General features: G+C 42.2%; 1 protein-coding gene across 3 annotated transcripts in view; it reads left to right on the forward strand.

Annotated features, from left to right (window-relative positions):
- The window catches only part of RASSF6 (Ras association domain family member 6), a 46,027-nt gene that overhangs the window by 7,498 nt on the left and 10,569 nt on the right, over positions 1 to 27,960 (forward strand). For all 3 annotated transcript variants that reach the window (XM_008693208.2, XM_040625453.1, XM_040625454.1), the window contains exons 2-5: positions 3,288 to 3,386; positions 16,826 to 16,904; positions 21,222 to 21,361; positions 26,821 to 26,918. In XM_008693208.2, coding sequence (XP_008691430.1) covers positions 3,328 to 3,386; positions 16,826 to 16,904; positions 21,222 to 21,361; positions 26,821 to 26,918 — 376 coding nt within the window. In that variant the 5' untranslated portion in view covers positions 3,288 to 3,327. The remainder of the gene's footprint in view (positions 1 to 3,287; positions 3,387 to 16,825; positions 16,905 to 21,221; positions 21,362 to 26,820; positions 26,919 to 27,960) is intronic.

Below are 27,960 nucleotides of genomic sequence, written 5' to 3' on the forward strand. Positions count from 1 at the left end.
CAATGTCTAGGGGCAAAACTCAGGTTTCAGAAGGAAGAGCAAAGGCTGTAGAACCAAACAGCTCAGACCGAATCCTATGAATGAGTAACTGGCATTGGTTGGACTCATGGAACATGCTACGTTTTTGTCCCAAGGCAGCCTAAAATACCCATGGAACTTCCAACCTACACAGAGTTAATCTGCCTGGTTGGCTAAGCTTCCGTCCCTTCCAGCATGCATTCTCGGTGAGACCCCTTCCAATATGAGATATCAAAGAGGATATATGCCCAACTAGAGGACCACCCGTCTTCGAGCAAGAAGATAGGAGTAGAAAAAGAAGTGAGGTATGAATCAAGAGCAATACAAGGTGGAAAGCAGAAGATGGCTGCACACCAGGTGTAGATAATAGGCTATGGGCAGACTTGATAAGGTCCCACTTGAGCAGAGATGAGGAAGAAGCAGAAATCTAGAGCTCAGCCTCTGTTGACAGGGCCCTCTCGTGTGAGGTAACTAACTGGTGAGAAGAGACTCAGTGGTTTGAGATCCATTAGACTAGTAGGCCTGGTATTTGAGAAAAGCTGCAATTTTCAGGTTGGAAAAGTAGGTGTTGGTGGAATTGCAGAAAACCTGAATGTAGGCAGGGAGACTTTGACTGTATTTGCTAAGAATGAGATTCTAGGAAGGTATGAGAAGACGATGTGATGGTCGGAATGCTAAAAGCATAAAGGGAAATTAGTCAAGCACTCAGCTTAGAGACTATTACAATCTGCCGGGTCAGATGTGCTCACAGCTTTCAAGTAGATTTTATAATTGCAAATATCGTGCTGTAAGGATATGCATCAGTGGTTTTGTGAAAATAGCTTCCATGTTTTCTTCCTTTTTCCTTCCTTTGGGCAACGGGTGGGGGGATTGCTATTCTCCTGGAGAAAGAGGACTTGAAATGCCTTCTAAACACCTTACTCCAATCAAACCAAACTGATTTGGAAGTAAAAGGAGGAAGTCCCTCTCTCTATTTTTTTAAATATAAAATTGAATTTTTCCCTCTAGCCTAACTTTTTATCTGGGCTATATCCCCTGTGGTTCTATAGGCTTGAAGCAATAATAATTAAATATTCAATTTCAGCAAAATGGAATGACTAGAAAATATTATACTTAAAATCTCTGGTCACACCCTAATGCCATTTAGATGAAGACATAAAGGAGGATATTATTCATGTCTGACCACGGTTTCCAGAGCCTGAAGGAGACTTGAAGGATGTTACGTCACACTTAATCAACACTTGCGAGTCAGAGCTTGATTTTAGCCGCCTGGAAACTTAAAATTGTGTTTGCAGGACTGGGGCAGGGTTCAGCCAATTTGGGTTGAGTGGATGTAATAGAAGAAATGTCTTCCCTTGCACAGAATCATGTAGGAGAACTCGTTCTAGAAATACTGCAAAAACAGACTTAGCAAATTGGCCAATCCTTCCTTGCCTTGGGACAGTGATTCTAGAGTTTTTCAGTTTACATAGTACATTTTCCTCTTTTCTGCACATCTCCAAACATTGCCCCAGGATTTCTTCTCTACTTTAGCGATCTTGTATTCCCACGTTGCCAAAAACATTTCCATGATTATAAAACGTCTTTTTGTTTGGGATTGCAGAAGCCTTTGGGAATTTAATATCTTCTTAAAGAAAGTAACACTGAGCTGCTAAGGAGGCAGAAGTTTAAAACTGACTGAAAAATTTTTTCACAAGTCCCTGGAAATTTTCTTTAAAGATATGATAACAGCAAGATATCTAAAATTTTTGCCATAAATTTCCAGAAATTTTACTGTAAAATATAAAACCAGCTTCAGATATATTATTCCAGCCAGGCAAAGTTCCTTATGCCGTTTCTTCCCCCCCCCCCTTTTTATACTTCTAAATAGAAAGTAAGCTATGCACCAAGAAACAGCACTTTCAAACATCCCCAGCACATCTTTGCATTTATAGAAAGATAGGACAGGAAGATAACTTCTGCATCACTAAAACCCAGTAGTATCAGAGCTGTGGATAAATTGAAAAATGAAAAAAAAAATCCTTAGAGCGTATCACAAATCAAATACTAAAAATTCAGAAATAGGATTTCTAACAGGAGTTATGCCAACTTTAGCCATATTGGGTACATTCATTACCGGAAGTAATACGGCCACCAACTGGCAAGTGATTTTCGGTACGATTTTGATCCAGGGTTTCACTTACAAATTTGCAAATCTTTTGCATTTATCATGGGCCAGCATTGTGGTTTGTATCGTACTTTCTTAGAAATATCACTCTATCCTGTCTGCCTTTCTCTCTCCGCATCTCTTCATTGCATAGCTGTCAGCCTCTCAAATTCATTACCAAGGGGAAGACCGTATGTCAAGTTATATATTTCTGGTTCATCTAGTATTTTTTCATATGCCCTCTTTCTGCCCATTTTTCTTTAGAGATTGTTATAATTAAATTATATGTTCCTCTTCTTTTACTATTTTCCCTAATTACATGAAGAATATAATTTTCAATTTTTAATGGGAAATATATCATAAGAGATAAAATGGATTTTTCTCAAAAGCACATATTGAGTAAGAAAAACAGAGGAAAACACCTAAATACCTGAAAACTTATATGGGGGCAACGGGGGCAAGAGCAGAGAAAAGAACACATTATTACTTGTTCTCAAACAAGTCACTTTGTGAACAATTATGAAGAGGAGGTTTAGAGGCTGCCATTTGGAAACTCACTCAAAGCAAGTTGTAGTTACGACTCTGAACTCTGAGCTTAGTTTCTTACCATCGAACATTTTGGAGGGCATCTCGATTATCCTCAATATTAATTCCCTTAGATATAGAAAAAGCCTTTGAAAAGAATCTTAGAACAGACCAACTGATAGGAAATCAAAGATTTTAATCTGTATAACCTTTCTGAAATGCAAAAACAACGTTGGTGAAAAGAAAAAGAGTAGAGGTCTTAAAGACATTCAGACTTTGCTTCGAATAATCTGTCCCACTACTAGTCTGAAATACAGGTAAGAATACCCACACCTTACTGGGATGGTCTGAGGATTAAATAAAGTAACATCTGTAAAGTGGCATACAGAGTATAAGATCCATGGCACATGGAAAAAAAATCCTTCCGTTTTCTTCCCTCCCCAACCCAACCCTCATGGCTGTGTATGAAACACTACTTAAAAATTTGCCTGAAATACTTTTACACACTAGGGACATGACAAAGCATTTAATTTAAGTCAGAAACTCATTTCTGAATGCATCATAGGAATAGACCATTAATATTATTCTGATGTCTTAGGGTATCCTCAGATGACCTCAGAAAAGGGGAAGCAAGGACTATGATGGCTCACCAGCACTCTTCGTGGATCTTCGTCAATGAGAGGATGTTCATTACCGGGTAATTACATGCCTGTATTATGTGCGCTGTGCTCTGCAGTCATTTGTGGATCCTGCCCCAGCACCGTGTCATTCTGAGTGTGATATATGACCCAAAGATCGATAATAAGAATCAACAGTGGAGACATTTAATAGGAATTTGAATAAATATGGTCCTAAAGACTGCTAACCCATAACTTTTCATGGAACAATCACTCATATGTCCTAAATAGTGGTCTAATTTCACTAAATGCTAAATTTCTATTTTTGTAGTTCGCAGAATTCTCAGGAAAAGCCGCAAGTAAAGGATCTAAGGCTCCTCATAAATGATATATCCAAAGAATTAGTCCGGGGGCCCCAAACAGGTTTTCCTGTCCTCTTCTCTCCCTGCCTTAATCCTCAGGACACACTTCATTTTCTCTGTGTCCCCTTGATGTTAGCTTACACAACATACAGACATTCACAGTTGTTTTCTTGCACACAGCAAATAGCATCTTATATTGGTTGGGGAACAACAGAGCAGGGACTTGAAAGCTCTAAGAGTAAAGCTGAGGACCGAACTGGCTGAGCTGGAGCTGAAGCAGATGAGGAGAAAGACAACATAGTAAGAAAAAAGAAACCGAGGGGTCCTGGAACAGGACCCACATTTCACCGAGAAAAGGAACAAAGCCAAACAAATGGTAGAGGGAAATGGATGTAATTGATGCTGGATTGGGCCACAGTTAAGCAGAGAGAACAACTAGGGTCCAAAAAGGGCACACATGACATATAAGCGGTGGGAAGAAGATGTGAAGTAGAAGACAGTGGATTCATCTATTCATTCCTCAAGGACTTGTTAACTGCTCCCTGTGCACGCAGGTTCTTCTGGACCCTGAGCATTCAGCAATGAGCCCAACAAAACCCTTAGCCTCATGGGGTTGCCTCCTACAAGGGGGATACAGTGATTGTGTAAATAAATGAGTAAGAATATATATAATTCAACGCCGAAAGGCGTGAAGGATAAAAATAAAGCAGAAAGGAGTAATGGGTGCTAGGAGTGGACAGCAGGGAGTCATGATGTCCTCCCGGGTGGCCAAGGAAGGCCTCAGCGGGGAGGTAGCATTAGAAGAAGAGCCAGGAGGAGGTGAGCCAGTAGGATGTGCAGGTAGCTGGCTGGGAGCAAAGGGGACAATGGGGTCACAGCCCTGAGGCAGGTGCCTGCCTCTAAGAATGGAGGAAACCAGGTGGGCAAACGAAGCAGGAAGGACAGCAGAAGCTGACGTTCTTGACATCATGGGCCAGAGCATGCAGGATCTCACCACAGACCATTGTGAGACTCCAGCTTGCCCACTTATGACAGGAGAAGCCATTGAGGGATACTGAGCACAAGAGTGACCGGGTCAGTCTGGCTGTCATGTTAGGAGCAGGCTGAAGAGGGGGGACAGGATTGGAAGCAGAGAAATTATGAAGGAGCTGATACTTCAGGGTTGAGGTGATGGTGCCTTAGGCCAAGGGGGCAGTAGTGGAGATTAAAGAAAAAGGTCAGATTCTTCTGTTTTGACAAAAGAGACAATGAAACCACATTGGGGGGGGGGGTCTGAGATTCTAGGGACCCTTATTTTGTGTCATATTTTGAATTGACCAAATTGAGGACTGATCATTTACCTTCTGTAACCCACAGCCCCTTTCAGCTCCTTTCAGTATCCACGTATTAATTGGAGCTCCAGATGGTAAAATAAAATACTGTAACATTTATACAAACCCCAGACTTGAAGATAGCATTTCTCCAAATGTGGTCCATGGGCTGCCCCCACCCCCCAATCAGACAATTTGTTAACGATGCAGATCCCAGGCTCCACGAGAAGATTAATCAGGTCATTCTGATGCACACTCAAGTCTAAGAACCGCTGCTCAGAGGAGGAAAGGATTAACGTTTGAGAACTTCTGACCACCTGAGATTAAAACAAAACGCCTGGAAATCTGTAAAAACAACAGTTGTAGAAATGATAAGGATACCACTGACCCCCTGTGACATCCAACATGTCACAAATCTGCTGAACACTTCCACTCATTCACTCGCTGCACAAGGAGTCGGTCACTTAGCTCCCTCTCCACACTAGGTGAGCAAGACAGAAAGCACGAACTTGGGGCGCCTGGGTGGCTCAGTCATTAAACATCTGCCTTCAGCTCAGGGCGTGATCCCAGAGTCCTGGGATCGATGCCCACATCAGTTCCTCCGCTGGGAGCCTGCTTCTTCCTCTCCCACTCCCCCTGTCTGTGTTCTCTCTCTCGCTGGCTGTCTCTCTCTCTCTCTCTCTCTCTCTCTGTCAAATAAATAAAATCTTTATTAAAAAAAAAAGAAAGAAATCACAAACTTATGAAGGGATTTTTATTTCTTTGCACAGAAATACATGAAAATAATGGAAATTAGTAGGAAAATAGAATATGCTGAACGAAAATTTTGGCTTCAGCAAATTTCATGAGAGCTACATACGATCGATGAAATAAGCGGTCGTACTATTAATAGCATAGCAGCAATGTAACATTTCTGTCTTACTGCTGAATGAGAATTCCCAGAGTTTAGAAATTTCCCTGGGTAAAGGGTGTTGGCCGAAGTCAGCTTCACGCTCAGATGACTAAGTTTCCAGTTGCTTTTTCATTGCCTGGGGCCATCTCTGCTCTGGTGCGACACATGGTAAATATTCTAAGTGAGCTGGGTTTAAAAACATGGTTCCATCCAGTTGCTTTCAAAGTACTTTCATTTCAGGTCCTAGGCTGAAATCAGGGCACTTTAAAAGAGAGTAAATGCCAACCGGGGACTTCAAATCCGGTTGAGAATGCAGATCGGATTTCATTCTCAGAATGGTAACTTTTTCTCCTACTTGGGAACCTAATACCGACCCTCCCAGCCTGCAGCTCTTCCAGCAGCAACCCATGAGGCATGTGAGCACTCCCGTCCTCAGTAAATAACTTTAATTAGCATGATGTAATAAAGTTTAGCCCAAAGTGCATTATTCCAAACCGTGTCTTTTTCCAAGCATGTTGGCCAGCCACCGTTTGCTGAAACAAAAGAATCAGCCACCTGCACCTCTGAGCACAAATTCAGCACAAAGAGCCAGTGTTCCAGAGGCTGCTTCTACCTGGCCAGTAGAGCCAGAGGGCAATGTTGGCCCAGTTTCCATGGCCAGGGTCTTCTCTCGCTCGGAGGAACGGAGCAAACGTTGCGTGCCCCAGCGTGCTCTGCAGGTAGGCTTAGGAAGAGGGCACCGCTCTCCTGAAGGCTGCTGGACTGTCTTTAACAAAGGATAAGGGAACCCTCCCTGACATTTTTTTTTTTAAGGAGTCAGGATATTAAAATAAATCAGGGATAAAAAGTTCGAGACATGTTTGGGACCATCTCCTTTAAACATGAGAACTTTTTTTCTATGTGAGGATTGTTTTTAAACATTTATTTTAACATTTCCATTATTAGGTTTGAAGACATAATGAAAACAACAGGAATTTTCATTATGAAAATTGGCTATCATGTTAGTTACTATGTCAAAAAATGGTCAATAATGTCCCCCCAGATACTTCTCGAGAAAAAGGTCATTTATTAAGCTTTCTTTATATCAGATATTTTTCAAGGAGCATTGACAGTTATGAAGCACACCAATATGACTGGTATTCTCAATAAAATTTACTTATTCCACATCTATCTATTTTATCACTTTGATCAGCTAAAAAACATCATCTATCCGTCAAAGATACACAAAAATATTTGATAAAATCAAAACTCAGAGATGGGAAATATATTAACCCATGGAATTTACTTGAATTTCTGGCTATGTCAACTGGTGACACTGGTGAAAGATTTTTTTTCTTCTCTAAAAATATGTTAGGCTTTAATTGTCTATGTTTTCTTCCTGAAACAATTACTGAGAACATACCATGAGTCAGAAGTTGTACTAAAGACGAGTATGGAATTTTGAGCAAAAACAGACAAGAGCCGCCTGAAGGTACCGGTGGATCTCCAATTTGAGCCTTCACCAGAATCACCTGGAGGGCTTGTGACACGGAAGATTGCAGGGCTCCATTCCCAGACTGTGACTCAGTAGACCTGGGTTGGAGAGAGCATTCCCACATCTAAGTTCCCAGCTGGTGTAGGAGCTACTGGTCTGGGAATCACTCTTTGAGAACCACAGGTCTAAAGGCCTGATAACAAACTGAGCTAAGTGTGCAGAAGGAAAGGGGGACCCTTTAGGGAATACGGACCTAGCCTAGGCAGGGCATGTTCCCTGAGATCTGAACGAGGAGGGGGCTCACAAGTTTACGGGAGTGAGCGGGAGAGCATTCCTGACGTGGGGAGAGTGCCTGAAATCCTTAGGGCCGGAGGGAGCTCAGCGTTCCAGCCAGTGAAAGGTACCTAGTGTGGGCGAGGGACAGGACACAGGGGAAGGCACGTCTTGAAAGTATGGCAGGCAGAGCAGATGCTACGGTATGTTCTCCATGCTCTGTGTAGAGCGTGGAGTGTGTGGCGAATGCCCGGAAGAGAAACAAGGGAGTCACTTAATAGATATTGTTTCAAACGGAAGGAGACTCAGTGGTGAGAGTCATGGCAGTGTCACAGAAGAGTGAGGCAAGAGCCTGTGTACCAGGAGAGCTCCTGTCTTTAGCTTCTGCTCAGGGACGTGGCCCCGAGGACCACCGACCACCTGCTGCGTTTCAGACACTCTGGTAACAACCCCAGGGGTCCAAGAGGCTGCTGATGAATTAACAGCATAGACAGCTCATTCCCCCATCTGGAGGGAACCGGCCTCGGCCTGAGGAGACAGGTAGCCACCCTCAACAACCACAGAAGCCTCCAGCTGTTCGTACACAAAGGATGTTATTTTACAGGCAGCCCGTGTCCGCTGCAATAAAGACCAGAGTCGCGTGGCACACTTGTGTTTACTCGTCAGCTGGTTTGAAAAGTCTATGAGGCTTGGATTCGAAAAACCTGAAATGAAAGTTTAACACATGGGAGAATGAGAAGCAAGATCGCCGTATAAGCTACCTACCAAGCCAGGTGCTCCACTCCCTCTTCTCCACACCCAGCCCCGCAGCAAGTCCAGCTGGCTCCCCCTCCAGAAGCCAAGCCCGCCGCCCCATCCAGGCCAAGCCACCATTATCTCTTGCCTGGGGAGCTGCGGCGGCCTCCTCATGGGGAGGTCTGCTTCCATCCCCTGTCCCCATAGCCACTGCCCCCGGCAGCCGGCACAGCCAGCACGGCCCTTCACAGTGTGAGGCATCCTCCTGCTTGACGCCTCCAGGGTTCCTGTTACGGACTCCTTACCATGAGAGGGCTCTAAGGTCCAATGGGATCTGGCCTGGAGGTCCCTTAGACCCTCATCTTTAACCACTCTTCCCTTCTTTGTCTCCTCCGAACATGCCAAGCTTAGTCTTGTATTCAGGGCAATGCATCTCTTGCTTGGGACTCTCTCCTTGACTCTTCACATGGCTGGCTCCCTCCCATGCTTGTGCTTTCAGCGGAATATGTCAGTCCTCCTGAAGGCCCCTTCTGACATGTCCTCCACCACGCACTGTGTCACATGATCCTGTTCTCTGAGCACTTAGCCCCACGTCGAATTAGCCTATTTCTGATTTTGCTATTTTGTTTTCTTCTGTCTTCCTCCTACAGAAAGGAGGTCCCATCACTGCAGGGGCCTCATTGGCTGGATACCCTACAGAACCCCCAGCCTCTGTTACATTGTCTGTTACATAGTAACCCCTCGAATTTCCCTGATCATGCCTGAGTATGGAAATAGCCAACCTTGGAGCACTAAATCGGGACCTTAGTGTTTTGCCATGCGCTACTCTTAAATACTGTTTCATATCGAGGGGCAAAGTGATGACACCAGGGCTTCTCTTTAATGTACATGGCAGATTTCATGGTTATCTTGGTTAAAATACAGATTTTAATTTCTAACAAGATGCCTCCCGGGTGTTCAGACAACACTGCGGTAGGAGTCACTCTGAAATCTTGTGACAGACATAGTAACAGCCTCCCAGAGATGGTTACATCCTAACCCTCCGAACCTGCGAATATTTTATATTGCATGGCAAAGGGGAATTAAGATCACTAATCCACTGACCTTAAAACAGAGAGATTATCTAGAGAGGCCCGATGTAATCCCAAGGGTGTTTAAATATGGGAGAGGAGGAGAGCTGTGTGAGGACAGTCTGTGTCAGAGCAAGGCTGCTGAGAATGGTCATTGCGGGCTTTGAGATGGAAAGGGGGCCAGAGCCAAGGAATGTGGGCAGGCTCTGGAAATGAAAAAGCTAGGAAACAGGTAAATAAGGTCTCCTGTTCAGCCCTAACGCTATTCACACATGGGTAGCTGTTCTCTCCAAAACACCCAGCTGCAACAAGAAAAGGGACTATTTCATCAAAGTCTTTGTGGTTTCAAGTCCTTACTTTGCATTGGAATAGAAATATAAAAACCGGTGCTGATTTGTGAATAATATGAGGGCTGTGAACCAGAGACCGTATTTCCCCGTGTGTCAGGCCAGAGAAGACGGTTACAGAGCACAGACAGACTTCCTTCCTTCTTTCTTTCCTGTCCGCCAATTGCTCGGGCCGCCCCTAGGAATTCATCTGCTTATATAACAGAAACAGAGTCTGATCTGGGAGCAGCTCATTGTAGCCGCCAACTGACACAATAGGTTGTGAATTTTTTTTTAAGCTTTTTCATAAAAATCTTTTAAAGCCCATCCCTAAAGGAAAAGAGAATAGATAAGTATCTTCCCTTATCTGAGGAAAACACGCTGTGTGTTAAAATATCAAATACTGAGATTTACCCTTAGAAAGGGATTCTCTTAAAAATCACGCGTCGGGGGTGCCTGGGTGGCTCAGTCGGTTAAGCGTCTGCCTTCGGCTCAGGTCATGATCCCAGGGTCCTGGGATGAGCACCACATCAGGCTCCCTGCTCAGCGGGGTGCTCCCCCTTCTCCCTCTGCCTCTCCCCCTGCCTGTACTCTCTCTCAAAAGATTACATAAAATGTTCAAAAAAAAAAAATCAGATGTCAGATCTAGAGAGCAGGCCAGTTTTCTTTAGAAGCGCTGGCGTTTTGATGAATGATGCGCTCCTTTGCCTCTCCCTTTTTACCCCCTCTTTTAGGTCTTATCCACATCTACTGACATTATTCTGTATAGCGAAAGCCCCTCTCTTCAGTGGTAGAGTTCATCATCAAGAAACCACCTCGGGTGTTTTTCTTTGTTTTGTATCCACCAGCTAGCCACCACTTCAAGTTTCTTTGTAATACTACAAAATTATTCCTGAGCCTTTCATCCTTTTGCTCTCACCTGAGTTCTTGGGGTTGAGGACCTGAGAGAAGCTGACACTTCAATCCACTAAGGGCTCTGGGCCAGATTTGACAGGGTTCACCAGGAAAAGATTTATACCCAGAAAATACAGAAGTCCAAAAAGGCCGAAAGCAGCCGAGGGGTGCTTGTGCTGGAGGAGAGGCCAGTCTGGTTATACTCCCTTATTGAGTAGATTTATAGTGCAGTTCATGCAACTCCCAGGTCCTTTTTATCAGTGAAGAGGGAGTTGGATCTCAGGACAGACTGTTTGGAAGAACAAAGCAAATAATCACAGGCACCCTCATCCCGACCACCAGCAATAATTACTGATACTTTAGCAGAATTACTAGAAATAGTAGAAACCCTTCCTTTTTGAAAAGGGCAGTCCCTTCAAAGGAAGTCAGGAGAAGTAGACAAATTTGGGGCTTCCCATTCATTTAGGGTGTGCGTTTTTGCTGCCATCTGATAGCCCTCCTCTTTCTGACTTTGCTGTTTTCAGACTGTGGAGCCCAACTCCTTCATTTGCAATGGAAATGCGAATAACCTACTTTGCCTGCTGAGGAAGGTCTCTATGCAAAGGTTGAAAGGCAGTCTTCTTTCTTTTTTCTTTATTTTATTTTATTATTTTTTTTATTTTTAATGTTTTTTTTATTACAGTCTTCTTTCTTCCTGTGAGCCAGGAGGGGAGGCCAAAGGCAAAAGGACCCAGAGCTGGAGCGGCTGGTAGGAGAGCAGCTGCAGAAGTTTGCCATTTTAATTCCAGGATTCAAGTTGACAGTAATGAAGGATAAAGTCGGTTAAGAGAATTCTGCTATTGTTTGCAGACATCACGCAGACGTCAGTAACATGAAATGACGCTTAGTCTCGGCAAATGGCTCTGTGATAAAGCTCTACTTACTCTTTTCTGTTGTCTTAGTTCCTGGGTCCACCTTTCCAAAGACACACAGGAGTTTCTATTACGTGCTTATGAAAGTAAAACTATGACGTTATAATGGCTTTCTGCACGTATCATATAAAGTTTGGGAAGTAGACAGAACTACAACCCATAAAATAGATCACCGTCTTGATTCCCAGCCCGTGGTCCCAGCTGGGCCACCTTGACATGCTTCATTCATAGTTATTTTATTAAAAACATAGTCAGCTTTAAATTCAGTTTTTTTAACCTCACACAAAATTGTTGATCTCATAGCTAAAATTAAACATAAGGAACAAAATCCACGTGTGTTGGGGGGAGGGGGAACTAAATGTATAAGACAGCAAATTAACATTTTTATTCTGCCTCAATTTTTTCATCTCTTTGAAGATACTCTTTCAGAAGTTTCAGGCTCCTGCTCGTAAACAGGGCAATACGCACAGCAGGAGGTCGTTTCTAATGCCACTGTCCCAGTGTGGTTCAGCGGCTGCCTCATCTGAGCCCAGGCATGTTTCAGCAAGTCTCCACGAGGCAGAAGTCACATAAACTCAAGAAGCACAACCGTGGCCAGATATGCCCTCCGTGGCTAAGCTGGGTTGTATTTTTCTCTAGTTTCTTTCGTGTCACGTGGCAGCCTCAACAGTATTTCTGGTTTGCCTTTATTGGGTCCAAATAGTAAGAATCACTAAGCCAAGAGTGGGACAGGGTTTTTGGTTTCCAGGAAAGGGATTGGGTATCCACTTCATTACACTGTATATCATTACTGAAACGAGAGCGGGAACTCTTCTTACAACTAATATTTGACATCCATTCTATCAATAGATGCAAGGCATAACTCGGTCCCATCCATCATGCTGTCCCGTGGCCATGAATATTACAGTCTTATAAGATCAAATAAAACTTGTTTCTTCCGGCCAGCTAAATAGCATGATAAGATTGAGGAACTCATTTCTTGCTAAGTCCATTATTCATGGCAGACGTCAGCGTGTGGGTAATTCCCATCTGCCGAGCAGCTGCAATTCAGGCCACAAAGTACAAAGTACACCTCAGCATTTTACAGCAAATTCTGGATCCACTGTTACTCATAAAACCAAGCTGGGAGCCTTAAAGGAACAGGAGCCCTAGCCCTCTTCCGCATCCCTGCCCTGCACCTGTCTTTCCCATGTGAAGTCTCTTGTGGTTAGCACGCTTCATGAGCTGCTGTGAATAATTCTGGGTGTCCATCAGCCTCTATCAGGATCCGATCTCTGCACTGCCAGTGCACAGTGCCAGCTTCTGTCTTGAGAAGCTTATTCTTCTATCCCTTCGTTTAGTTAGAAGTCCAGTTTATATGGAAGTTTGCCATTCTTCAGTTTTCTTAGAACACTTCCCGTATCAGGGTGCCTGGGTGGCTCAGTCAGTTAATCGGCTGCTTTTGGCTCGAGTCATGACCTCAGGGTCCTGGGATTAAGTCCCACATTGGGCACCCTACTCAGCAGGGAGTCTGTTTCTCCCTTTCCCTCTGCCCCTCCGCCCTGCTTGTGCGTGCACTTGCTCGCTCTCTCTCTCAACTAACTAACTAAATAAATCTTTAAAACACTATCCATATTATATACAGTTTGATGCTTTTTTAAAAACCTTGTTATATATTACGATGCAGTATTTCATGTTCCAAAAACCAAGCTATCAGAAAATCAATTTCTTATGTATCAAACATAAAATGTGTAAGCTGTTTGAACCTATGTCTATTTCTTGGGCATCCCTGTGGCTTCTAGACATCACAGATTTGTAAACTGAGAAGATTGGATGTGAAATCCATTTCTTATCACCCATTTTATAGCTCTGTTTGGGCGGCTGAAGAGTTACTTAGCAGTCTGACCGAGGCTAGGTGGGAAACATTTTGGTGGCTGAGAAGGAAAGGTGCACAGATGCTTGTTTCCTTTCATGAGGGGAAGAAGGTCCATATGTGACATTTAAGGGGATTCAAAAAATCTGTTACAATCACCATCGACAGGGAAGAGTGTATATTAAATCACTGCCCCCTTTCCTGACTAGGGACCACCTAGACAAGGCTTTTGTGATTACCTTTGGACGTTCTAAATCATGTAATCCTTATACTTATTTTGGGGCCCATCTAGACCTGATTCCCTTCTGTACCTGTAGGACACTTGAGCTCCTTTCCATGGAACACAGCCTTGCTCCGCTTCTCCATCTTGGTACTGTTGCAATAGTCCCACCCATTTCTCTGCTTCCATCTTGTCCTGAAATCTGTCTCCTGTACATTCCCTAGTGGCCCTGATCATCATGTCTTTCTTTTGCCTAGAACATTCAGTAGCTGCACCCTGCCTGCAGGGTAGAATTTTAAGCTTCTTAAAATGGCTCACGAGGTTCCTACTCGTTTCTCCGGCTCATTGCTCACCAGTCCCCATTTGCATGTTCCACTTTTAGATCCCGACATGCTGAGATTTCTCCACAAAAACTGTAGGCACAGCTCCATGTCCTTGTGAACGTTCTCTTTGCCTGGTAAGCTCCTCACACTCCTTGTGTCTAATTCCCCCCGTCCAGAGTTCACTGTAGGCAGCGTCTATGCTTGAAGCTCTCACCCAACCTCAGAGTATGACCGAACTTCTTGACTGGGCTCGCACGGTGGCTGATGAATGCATGAGTGAACAGCCATTTGCTATTAGAGGACACAGGCAGACACATGATCAACTCGACAATCACTCTTCACGTCCTTGTGCCTCCAGTGCCAACAAGTCAGACTAACGTGTTGCAGGCTAGGTTTTATTAGCCGTGTTATAGTGGACCCATTGTTTCATCCGATACACAAAAAATTCATCTCCGGAAGTTCCTCTGGTAAGGTATATACAATTAAAACGTAATCATGTTTTCAAATTTGCAACGTATTCACCTTTGCTATAGTTGTTTACATAACTTGTGAGCTTTTTTCTCCTAATTCCTCACTTTATCCCAACACTTCATCTTAGTAAGCTCTACTACTCTTCCACACTCTGGAATCCTTCAAAGTGCCATTAGTATTCAGGCAGAACGATCCTGCCTGTGTTAAGAAAAATATGATCAACTTCTGTGGTATTCACTACCGCGTGTTATAATTGGAAGGGGTTGGCTGACTTTCTCTGTAAAGGGCCAGATAATACATATTTTAGGCTTTGTGGGTCATGTGGTTTCTGACACAACTACTCAACTCTGCACTTACAGCAGGAACGCAACCACAGACAATAAGCAAACAAATTTGTGTGGCTACATTATAATAAAATTTCATTAATAAACACACACAGCTCAGGACCACCGTGTGCTGACTCCCTGGGTCATCTGGGGACTTATTTCTGTGGAAGAAGATTTAGTCAGGTTCTGTTCAGGTACAGAAACATTTTCTAAATGGCTTGATCCCAGAGAATATCTTCTAATTATACATGGTCCTGAAGTAAATGCTTTGAAGGATACTTGTACCATATCTTATTGTGCAGTTTTATCAGAAAAGGAAGCTGAGGGAATAAGATTATATAAAAATTCATTTGCCTTAATAACAACTCTCACAGCTCAGCATTTCAGGAGTTGCATCCCAAGTGAACCAGAAATTTCTATATGCTGCCTTGGTACTCAATAATGAGAGCTATAAAAGTGTTCATGTTCCTTACCAGTACAATCGTTTTTAGGAAATATCCCACAGTAATGACTCTAAGGGAGCAAGTCCCTTGTGTGTGCAATGATATTTAGAGCAGAAATATTCATTAACGCTGAAATTCTGAAGTAACTCGGTTGGAGATGGAACCATAACATGGAGGCATTCTGAAGAATTTTTTAATGTGGTGATTGTGTGAAGTGCATAGAACCTTGGAAGAGTGCACATTAAAATTACAAGGCCAGATGGAAAGAGTACGTTTCCATGATCTCAAGCATAGAAATCAATATGCATGAATTCTGTCATTCAGTATTCAACAAGTATTTATTGATTAAGAGCTTGCTATGAACAAGTCTCTGCTCTAGCACTGGGAAGACAATAATGAATAAAACAGAGCAAAATTCCTGCCCTCGTAGAGCCAGTATTCTTATGGGAGGGAGACAGATTTTGAGGATCAAAAGAATTTAAACAAATGATAGACTTGGAAATTTAATATGAGATTTCTCCCCATTAAACTGCTTATATAAAAAAGTTTCCCCCCCCTTTATTTGGTATGTTTCATTTTTTAGGAATAAGAATTTCTTCCTAGTTTCATTCAATGGGTGTTCATAGAGTTCTTACTATGTGCCAAACACTGTTCCAGGCACATGGAATATAGAGCAAACAGAACACACAAGCTCTTCTATTCTCGTGGAGCTATGGTCTGGTGAGAGAGACTGAATATAAAACAAATAAGTAAAATATACGCAGGTTAGAGGTGACAAAGGGGCAGAGGTAAGAAAGCAGGGTATGAATGTTAGAAGAAGGCAAACCTTTAGATCGAGTGGTCAGGAAGGACTCCTTGACAATGTGAATTCTGAGTAAAGAGTTAAAGAAAATGTGTAAACAGTGTGACACTGGGTGAGGGGTAAGAGGAGAGGTCATTCTGAATAGGGGGATCAGCAAGTGCAAAGGCCCTGAGGTGAGAATGTTCCTGAATACTCAAGGAACAGTAAGGAGGCCAGTGGCTAGACTGTAGTGAGTGAAAGAAAGAATAATAGGAAATGAGATCAAAGGGAAACAGAAGACCAGATCGTATCTGGCCTTTTAAGTCATTGGAAGGATGTTGGCTTTTATCCTGAATAAAGTTCTGAGCCAAAGAGAGAGATGATCAAATTTGCATTAAAATAATACCTTCTGTTACAACAGACTGCAGATGCAGGAAGCTTTTAGGAGACTGTCGCAGTAATCCAGGTGAGAGAAGATGGCCCGGACCAGTAGGTTAGTTAGGGAGGGTAAGGATCTTAGGCTGTGGGGGTGCAGGGGAAGGAGAGAGGAGGGGCAGGAACCAATATTCCCACTGCCAGAGCCCACCTGCCACAAAGGATAAGTAACTCGGGAGCAGTGACCATTTCCGAACTGTTACTATACCCCGGGTAGGAAGCACGATGTCAGGCACATACTAGGCACTTAATTTAGGCTGAGCAAATGTTGCAAAACCAAAAAGAAATGTGAAACCAGATCTCTATTTTGTGGCTGTCTCCTGTCACCGTTTCTATCTCATACCTCTATGAACTGAATGCACTATTATTGCCTCTTACTGTTAAAGAGCCTGATTGTAACCAAATGTAACTTCTTTTTTAGGGAACAACTTAATTCTTTATTGAAGACCTATAACATTTTTTATGGGAACCAGAAAAATCTGCATATTTTATACGGACAGGTAAGCCCATCAAAGAAATACAACACAGTTTGATTCACAGAAAGAAATTCCATAAAAGTATAGAGGAATCAGGATGAGTTGGAGTCCCTAGTCTAGCAGCACAAGTGGACTGGAAAAACAGGTGAATCTTTGACTCGATCATGATTTTTATTTTTAGACTATATCACAAGATTCCAGTCCTGGAACATGTGACTTTTTAAGCAATTTTGGAGATAGGAAAACATTTAAAAATAATTATAATGACCTATTTACTTTCTATTTTAAAACAGTGTATAAATAAATATCTTTTGCATAGCAAAAATCTATCATAATACTTTGTGACAAATGTACCAGAACGTGTAGAGAAAGTGGTGTCATCCCACGGTGACATCATTTGTAACGGAGAAAATTTGAAGCTATCTTAAGTCTATACTGATGGGGGGTTGCTCGAATAAATATGACATAGGCTGTAACATAGTTTGATTTGGTTGTTAAAATGAATCAGTTAGATTCCAATGGATGTGTACTATGTTATAATAACAAATTTTAAAATGTGAAAGAAACAATTCAGAAAAGTCCTGAAGCTAGAAAGCATTTTTAGGAGTGCAAATGGTAGGCTGTTGTACAAACCGGCCTTAGATTTTTCTTTTCTTCCTCTTCTCCTTTGAATGCTTCATTCTCCACATGTCTCTCCACTCAGTCTTATATTCTAATGGAGCTCACTTCACCTCTTTTCAATATCTTCCTGGTCCCAGGAAACCTTAGACTTTTCTATCGCTGATTCAAATCTTCAAATTCGATGGCCGAGCATTGACTTCAGGCCACTGTGATTTGGCTTAAAACTGCCATTGGGACAGAAGGAAACTTACAAACCACTCTGGCCTTTACTAGAGAAGTTAAATGATTTAGCTCGATTGAATATTTCAGTTACCTTCCCAAATATAATAGATAGAAGAAGGAGATAACTAATCTCTTTACAAAGAAATGGGCATAATTTTAAATTATTTCAATAATGTCCTATATCTTTGATCTCTACTATATGTAATTGTAAAGATAATTAAAGAAAATGTAAGAACAGGTCAAAACTTAAAAAAAATTATTGTTTATATTTTACTTAAAGTTTCTACAAAATTCATAATGTTGATATTTATTTCCTTTAGGAAAATGTTTGAATTTTGACATAATGAACTTATAATTTGAGACATGTTCTTTCCAGTTCTATGAACAGTGTTCAATTTATAATACAAAAGTCATTTAATTTTCAAAAATTACATGAAGTAACTTAATCTTTCCATCTTTACTCACTGGTCAATAAAGTCAGAATTCAGAATTTTCTAAATATCCTTGGTTACCATAACAGACACTGTTCAAAGCTACGAATATGTAGCTTTCTTTTTTTTTTTAAAGATTTTATTTATTTATGTGACAGAGAGACAGCCAGCCAGAGAGGGAACACAGCAGGGGAGTGGGAGAGGAAGAAGCAGGCTCTTAGCAGAGGAGCCCCGATGTGGGACTCGATCCCGGAACGCCGGGATCACGCCCCGAGCCAAAGGCAGACGCTTAACGACTGTGCTACCCAGGCGCCCCAATATGTAGCTTTCTTAATCTCTGGTTAATTAAGCAAATATTGATTGTCTACCATGTAGCTTCTAGACCATGCTGCAGATAGAGCAGTGAAGAAACTGGACAGAATGTCCTGCCTTTATGCTGCTTACACTATAGTAGACAGATAAGATACAAAATATACAATATATCCAAATGGTAATAAAGGCTGTGGACAGCAGCAAGGCAGGGAAGAGGGCTCAGGGATCTAAGTGGGGTGGGGGAAGAGGAGCATTTGACCGAAGACTCTGAAGGATGTGAAGAGGCCAACTTTGCAGAAGTCCGTGGGACACACATTCCGGACAGAGACAGCAGCCAGAGTAAGGGGCCAGAGCCTGGCTAGGGTAATTGAAGTAGAGCCGGGGAGCCGGTAGAGCAGGGATCCTAAGAGAACGGGGCATGAGCAGACAAAGCAGCTAGAGACGTAACTGTGAAAGGAAAGCACCAGAGAGTGTGGGTCTTGTAGAGCATTGTGAAGACCTTCGTACGTGCTTGGAAGGAGATGGAAAGCCAAAGGGAGTTTTGTGTAAAACAGGGACATTATCTAAAAGGATTCATTTTAAAAGGATCTCTCTAGCAATGGGGAGTATAGCAAAGGGCAAGAAAAGAATGGGAAAGAAAGCTCTTGCAATATTCCAGGCAAACAATGACGGTGGGGTGGGCCGGGATCATGGTAGTGGACACAGTGAGTGTGGTCACATTAGGGATATATGTTTAAGGTGGAGTTAATAGGATTTGCTAATGCTTTGGTTGTTGAGTTCAAAAGAAAGATTAAAATTCCTGGCCTGAGCAACTCGAAGGATAAGGGTACTATTTGCCAAAATGGGAGCAACTTGGAGAAGGAAATATTCATGGGAGAAAGATCCTGAGTTAATCAGGAAGATATTAAATTGGATGTCAGGTAGGCAACTGGAAGACTGGAGTTCAGGGGGAAGGTTTGGGCTGGAAATATAAAGTCGGAAGCGTTTAGTTTAGAGATGGCATAGGGGGATCCTTGAGATCACCAAGAATGGTGGGTAGATCTAGAAGAGAAGAGGCCTACGGATTCAGACGAGATTAAACAAGCGTACCCAAGCCCTCTGTGATAACTTACTTAGTTAATCTCGAAAGAAATGCTTTGTGAAATTAAAAAATATTCTGATATTCCTTACATGAGAAAACCTAGCATTGTGTGATAGTAGTTTGGGGTATTTCTTTTTGAAAGCAAGAATTTAATAATCTCAGAAGAGTATTCTGTGATTGATTGATTGATTTTGCTGTCAGGGATTAATTGGAGTACAATTAAACGAAGAAGGGATGCTATACATCAGTAAGGAAAACGTAGGACCTGCATCACGTAGTGCCACTTCAGAGGCCAGATTATGCTTGGTCGGGTGTTAAAAACAACCGACTGGTAACCTGATCTCTCAGTACTCTGAACCCCGGAACTCAAAAGTGGGAGAAAGAGCACGACTTTGTTTCAGGAGTGACTCGAAAGTAAGTTTATCAGCCAAAGAAATAATAAGCAATACTACTTATTGAGCACTTATTAAATGTCGGGTCTTATGAATTAGGGGTTATTATGACGTCAGTCTGTTCTTCAGAAGCAGCCGGTTTAAATGTGCTCAGCATCTCATCCAAGGTCACACAGCAGGGAGGTGGCAGAGCCAGGGTTCAAACACAGGTCTGTCTGATTCCAGAGTCTGGAGTTTTCATTACCCTCTCAAATAAAAATGGAGTCATTTACATTTTCTAATAATTGATTTTTCATAAGAATAGTAGTCACTGGATGTTATAGTTGTTACTGGAGAGTTGGAATAGGACTCTTCCTATTTTCTATATTTTTTTGAAATTTCTATAATGACAACATGTTACTTCAATAACAGAAAGGCTTTTACATAGACAAGAGAAAAATTGGTTACAAAATAAGTTCTATGGAAATATACTTTGGTATTAATATCTACACCCACAGAATAAGTAAGTGTTCACAGTCCGTGTTGGCATGGAATTTCCTTCTTTCGTTATATTTCCAACTTAAAAATTAGTCAAATGCTCTTGACTTTTTTCAAATAAATAATTTCTGTTATACATTTAACACTGCTTTCTTACCTTTTTCACTCATTCTGCATAATAATTTTGTGAGTTAAAATTTCCTGTTCAGAAATGAGGAAGCAGCCACTAAGTCTCTGAAAAGCTGCTCTTCTGATTTCTAGTTCAGTATAGTGTTTAGTTCTGCTTTATTTTGAAGAGAACAGAATTAATTAAACTTCCAGTTCATTGAAGAATCGTGGAGTTCAGAAAGTATTTTAACATACTATGCCCTCTTGTGGGCATGTCATTACCATTACGACTTACTTGGCTAGTTACAGCTGTTTCCGAAAATGAAGTATTTTTTTTAAAGATTTTATTTATTTATTTGACAGAGATAGAGACAGCCAGCGAGAGAGGGAACACAAGCAGGGGAAGTGGGAGAGGAAGAAGCAGGCTCATAGCAGAGGAGCCTGATGTGGGGCTCGATCCCATAACGCCGGGATCACACCCTGAGCCGAAGGCAGACGCTTAACCTCTGTGCCACCCAGGCGCCCCCGAAAATGAAGTATTTTGAGGATAAATTGAAAAGCCAAACAACCTCACTGGGGAATTTATTTTTGTCTATTAAGATGTCTTATAGACTTGAGTTCTATATTTTCAGTTAAAAGATTTGCCTTCTGTAAATATTACAAAAACCATGTTTGAGATGATTGGTTTCTTCCCCAGACAGAAGATGGAGAACCAATTGTTGAAGGAATGTTGGACATTTCCTGGGGAGTAAAACGGCCTATACAACTGAAAATCCAAGATGAGAAGCAAATCCCTTCTTTTACTAAGGTGAAGTCACCAGATGTCTTTTCCAAAAGGTAAGCTGTCTTTCATGTGTTACCTCCTTAAAAGATCAACCTCATATTTACTTCTTTTTATTGTGTGGACTCTGAAAGATGGGAGCTCGAATGCCCATAACAGGATCTCATCTGATCCCCAGCAACTCTGTGAAGTAGGTATTCAGAACCTGGGGTTCTGAGAGGTTGGGTAATTTGTGCAAAATCTCCAAATACCATGTAGCAGACCTCAGGTCTACCTCTCTGCTGTGTTGCTTCTCTCCTGGAAGACTGAATTCCTTTTTTTTTTTTTTTTTTTTTTTAAAGATTTTATTTATTTATTCGACAGAGAGAGAGACAGCCAGTGAGAGAGGGAACACAAGCAGGGGGAGTGGGAGAGGAACAAGCAGGCTCACAGCGGAGGAACCTGGTGTGGGGCTCGATCCCACAACGCCGGGATCACGCCCTGAGCCGAAGGCAGACACTTAACCACTGTGCCACCCAAGCGCCCCGAATTCCTTTGTTAGGAAGGAGAAAATATAAAGGCAAGATTCCATTAGGCTTGGCCTGGTCACGGAAACGGGGGATAAAATGTAAATTTCTCCTCTCCTTGGAACAGAGGGCTCTTGGTGCTTTCTGGAAGGGAGCTTTAATTATGTGCCACCTGATGGTCCTGATCCTGCTCAACAGGGCACGGCAAAGTGCCCTTGAAGCTCGGTAACTGCACAAGACTGTTCTCTGTGTGGGTTTATGCAACCGTACCTTGAATACAAAAGTTGGGCTCATTTTTTTTGTTATCCTTTGTAGTTTTTAGAAAAATAAATATTCCCAGAAGGAATCATACATGTCATTTTTTTTTCTTTTTTCTTCCTTCTTCCCTACTTTCCGTCCTTTCTAATCCTGAACTTTCCCACTCATCTTCCTAGCGTGTATATGTGGAGGTACCAAGCCTTCTCCTTACCCATCCTGCTGTCTATTAACATCTGTACCTGGATGGGCTGGAGTTTTAGGAAGAGAGGATGATGAGAGAGCCAGGACCTTGTCCTCAATCTGGTCTTCAGCCATAAGCAAGGAGAGCCCAAGTATCACCTTGAGGGAAGCCCCACTTTTGCTTTGGAAAAAAACACAGACACCCCACTCTGATGTGCACGTGGCCAGTTTGCTCAAACATGATGCTCCGGCGGTTCTGAACAGTTTGTAATCCCCTACACGTACCATGCAGCAGCTGCTTACTTTCCTGCCTCCTGGAAAGTCTCCCTGCTTTTCAACATCTATTTGCCTGACTCCATTCTCACAGTCTTTTCAGAGTCTGGTTAGGTAACAAGGTAACACATTCGCCAGAAAGCCTTTTCTGACCCTTCCATCTGTACGAGGTGCACTGACACTTTTTCTAGGTCACTTTCAAAATATATCATTAATTGTATTTTTATGCACCAGTTCCCGCTCTGGCCTGCGAGCTTCTTCAGGGTATGGAGCATGTCTTATTCATCTGTTATTGTGGTGCTTGCCAGTGTGCCTGGCACGAAGAAGAGACTCAAAATAGAGTCTTTGAATAAAGCCCACAAGCCCGGTAGTGAAATTAACATCTGCTCTGTTGTGAAAACTGTCTCCCTCTACCACTTCTGATTGGTCTCCCACCCAGGCTAAGGGTTGCCAATGGGTGAAAGGTCCAGTGTTTGCAGAAGAGCAGAAGGGAGACCACAGACTTAGGCAGCCTGATGAAGCTTTGCATCCCTCACCTTCAGAGACCAGGTGACTGATGGGGCTGATGATTCTAAACGACTAGGAGGATCCTGTAGGAGAAATTACCCCTGGGCTCTGCTTTTAGAAATAACTGTGCAAGATATGAATTTGGCAAAATTAGCTATCATTATTCATATTGCCTAAAAACTCATTGCAAAGTTCTCCAAGCAGCTGGCTGCTTTTGATGCATTTTCATTATTTGAGTCATGAAAACTTAATAAGTATGGAACATTAAGGGAAGATGTCAAGGAGATTCAGTGAGGTACTTGTATTATCACATGAAGCCTTTTTTTAAATAGCTACCCCAAGGTATTTTTAAATTTTCAAATTAAAATTCAAAACACTTGTTCCTAAAAATCCTCAATTTGGGCATAAGTTTCAAGAGACCAGGTGGACAAAGTAATACTGACACCTCTCCATACACGGTAGCAGGTTAAAAATTAATATTCTCCTGATGTGCCTTCCGTCGACACTAACTGCATTTTTCAGTGTTTATTGGAAAGAACAGTGCTGTGAACTAAGCACGAACGACCTCCTTTAGTTTCGAGCTGAGAAAGAATTCCCTAGAGAACTTGGCTTGCCCTTTAATTTACCATAGCAATGAAGCTTACAAGAACATTCGAAGTGAAGGGCACACTTGCGGTGTATCCAGTCCTTCTGGAGGTTGAGTATGACCAGGAAGAGATGCTACCCCCTCACACTCAAGACCAAGATTAGATTCAGTTGTGGTCAGTTAGCCACGAATCTTTGTGGGAACCAGCTGGACACTCAGCAGCATGATTTGGGATGGCTGTTCCTTGGCCTCTGGTTCCCTAGCGGGGCACATGGCCACCTGACGTCCTATTATTCGTTTCAGGCCAGTCCTAGACACGGTCACTCTGGCTGCCAGCCTTCAGGTGGCGTTCGCTTAAATTCTGAGCCTTGAAGGAAACCATATGAAGAAAGGGACGATTCCCTCACTCTCACTTCTCAAGTCCCCTTTCTCGTCCTGGGTTCCCGTGTGCAGAACTTCTCCCTCTGTTTCCACCGGGTCCCAGGGGTGGGATCTGCTGTGGCTGGACATGGAGTAAAAGATGGGGAAGCAGTGTCCTCAGCAGCAGGACAGGCCACAGTCTGGTCTTCCGGTTCACCCGTGGAGAGCATCATCAGTTTATCAGGCTAATCTGTTTTAATTATCTTCGAAGTGAGTCACACTGAGTCAGCTCAAAGGGAGTGGTAGAAGCTTAAATACAAATCAGTTTGTTTGAACTGTGACCACTTGTGGTCCTTTACGGAAACAATCCTGTGGGCAGTACTTTGATCTTTCCTATCTGGTCCAAGTATTGTGTTTCGAAAATCTTTCAAAAATTTTTTCGAAAACCCCCCAGCCTTACTGAGGCTACGTTTGCTTGCACCAGTTTTCAGTTCTGTTTTTAATCTTTGTAAAATCAGCTTTGGCACGTTTTGTACGAATCATGACAGAATGACATGAAGAACAGAAGCCGGACAGGTGTACGTTTGAATAACATTAACAATGTGGTTTTGTCCTTACGGCACAGGTAGAAAAATGACCACATTCCATTTGTCTATCAAATTACTACCTCCTTTTTATTTTGCAACTCACCAGAAACCTTCCCCACAGTTTGAATTTACCAACGGCACACATCCTGAAGCGAGGTCAGAGCCGTGCCAGCAGTCCCATGCTTGGGCACGTTCGACAATTTGACATCGTGTACAGTTCTGTCCAGTTTCCTTTCAGCTACTCCGGGTAACTGCACTCAGCGTAGGCATGTGCAACAGCTGTATGTGGGTGACTCTTCGAATGACACGATCCAAAGCTCAAAACTGGTGCTTTCAGAAGTGGGGCGCCTCGGTGGCTCAGTGGGTTAAGGGTCTGCCTCTGGCTCAGGTCACGATCCCAGTGTCCTGGGATGGAGTCTCATGTTGGGCTCCCTGCTCAGCTTCTCCCTCTCCCTCTCCCTCTCCCTCTCCCTCTCCCTCTCCCTCTGCCTCCTCCCCCTACTCGTGTTCTGTTTCTTTCTCTGCCTCTCTCTTTCTGTCAAATAAATAAATAAAATCTTTAAAACAAACAAACAAAAAACCCTGGTGCTTTCTACAAAATGGGCAGGAAGGAAAAAGGGCCATGTTTGCCCCCTGTATTTGTGTGACCCCACTAAACCGTAAGAAAGTGAGGACAAGTGTCAAGTCTGCCAAGATTACCAAGGATCTGTAGAATGCTACCGGTGGGGCCCTCGTGGCATTCTCGTCTTCCCCCACATGAAATAGCATCAGGTCGCCTTCTCACTTTCGTTTCTGCTTTTCATTGGTATTGGGCCTTCCCCATGGCTAACATTCCTGTGATAATAACATCTGCCTCCTTGTGATAATGAATCCCTGATAGATTGGGAAAGATGGGTAATTTTATCTAGTTTAAGAATAACTTGATTCTGAGTCAGGACCCGAATAGGTCTCCTTTGAGTTCGTTATTACCCATAGTTATTGAACTATTCTGACATTTAACTGGCTATATTCTGGCTAGTAGAGCTTACGGGAAAATTAACTAACAAATACATTAGGATTACCTTATTTACATAAGACTAGAATGAGGCTCAAATGATATCAAGGTTATAAAATACATCAAACGGATGCAAAGATTAAGGGGAAAAAATCATGTTTGTCATGTTCACCACCACTAGTCTGAAAAAGCATTTTTTGTTATTGTTGCCACCAGTGACACTTGGATAGAATTAGTGCTACAAATGTCACATTTGAAAAGAGTGTATGCCACCACTTACAGGTTTTGGTCATAAGGAAAACAGACATTACGGAAGAGATTTTTAGTAAGAATAGGACCAGTCCCAGCAATGATAGTATTCACTGACCTAGAGAGACCCAGGAATATCTTGGACCCCTATTGGTTCCTGGTCTCCCACGAAATGGGTACAAGTGATGAGGAGGAGGATGATAATGAAGATGAGGAGGATTTTGATAACTTTTAACACATTCTGTGTGCTTACTAAGTATACCGGGCACTGTTTGAAGAATTTGACCTAACTTAACCCTATCCTACCGCCTCCTCTTATCATCATTTTATAGGTAAGGACACGAAGGCACAGAGAAGATGAGTAACTTGTCTAAGACCAGAGAAATAAAGTAAAGGTGACTCTCGGCCCTGCTGGTAAAAATAAGTAGTTGCCCAGTTTTATGTTTTCTAATCACTAGAATGCACTGAAAATTGTTAGTATCCTAGATATAAGTCATAATGTTTTAGAAGAGAAGTTTCTCGTACACTTTCCTCCTTTGTAAATTGCATTCATAGTAGTAAAGAGCCTTAAAGATGGGCACCCCATCTTACTGATAGCCACTCTACCTAAAAATTCTCTGAATACTATAGGAACTCAAAGCAGATTGGCGGAAAGAACACTTTTACATCTAGACTTTCCTAAGAGCATTGTGAGATATCTGTGGAACAATGGGTCATGTTGGTTTCTACTAATTCCATCTGCATACACAATTTATAGAATCTATACAACCTTGCCTTTCAGGGTATAACTGAATTATTGTATCAGATTTGCTTAAAATCAGTACAGAAAGTATTTAAAACACATGCTGACCATTCTGGTATAAATATAATTTTAATAATATCATAAAACTGTTCTAATTTAGGATATGCCTACCTAAGGAGGCTCTCAGTACCATATTAATACTATAAATCTGAAAACCATCATGAGCCTCATTATGAAGAATTGCTGTCATTTACAAGATTTATTACTTTTCAGGGGAATGACCCGCTGGGGGGAGTTTGATGATCTTTACCGTATTAGTGATCTGGACAGGAGCCAGATTCCAGCTTCTGAAGCAACAAATTCCCGAAAAGGTAAGTATCAAACTCTAACTAATGGCGAGACTTCTATTTTAATGTAAAGCACGAATCCTTAATGTTTCTCCGAAATTTAACATTTTACACACCACTATTTAATAAAGCTCTCATATTAAAAAAAAAATCTCTTAGGATCATACTAACTTAAGTCCCTACAGTGCTCATAAATGCTTAAGAACCTTACTTTACTATATAAAAATATAGTGATTTTTAAAATTACATCAAGTCACTTCGATTTACTAGATTAGGGAAAGCTAATGGCTTGAATAAATTTGTATACATAAAATTCTTCAATATTTCCCCCCAAGAATTAGGATCATTTATAATACTCAGTAGCTTTTTATGTTAGACCAATCCCCTCAGATTGGCTTCTACATCTATTTAGAAGTTGAACGTTTTAGTTAGTTAATAGATATTTAACATAACACCACTCCCCAGAACGAGGCAGATATACTGGCATCGCTATATTTGATAGAGTCGTTTCAAGCATTTATTTTAAAAAGAGAAATCAACTTGAACGTCAGGCGAGTTCATATCGAACTTGACAAACCAGGGGTCAATGGCAGCTCCTATGACATGTGACCTGAGGAGCCATAATGGTGATGTGATAGTAGTAATATTAGGAGCTGTCACTCACCGAGACTCTGCTAAGTGTCACCTGATATTGTGTATCTCACCTAGATTTGGTTTTCATATAATATATGGAGATCCAAGGAGGGAGGAGCTGATAACTGAGGCTGGGGGCAGGGTTCACGTTTCTGGGGTGGTCCTATTATGAAGCTGACTTCAGACTGAAAAGAGTGTCCTGCTGACATGATCTTCATGAATCTACCGACAACTTCCGATGTTTATTTATATTTTCCAGGCATTTCTCAATGCAGTCCTTTCTGCCGTCTCCATAACAGCCCATATTTAATAACAAACATGATGCTTCTTCTAAGATTCCCTTATCTGTCTACTGGCTCTTGGCATCTTTTACGTAAGGGTCCTTCCTGTTAGCCCTTTGAAAACACTCCTCTAAACCGAGGGGAATCCCAAT

Source organism: Ursus maritimus, unplaced genomic scaffold (genome assembly GCF_017311325.1).
Source record: "Ursus maritimus isolate PB19 unplaced genomic scaffold, ASM1731132v1 scaffold_8, whole genome shotgun sequence".
Taxonomy (NCBI): domain Eukaryota; kingdom Metazoa; phylum Chordata; class Mammalia; order Carnivora; family Ursidae; genus Ursus; species Ursus maritimus.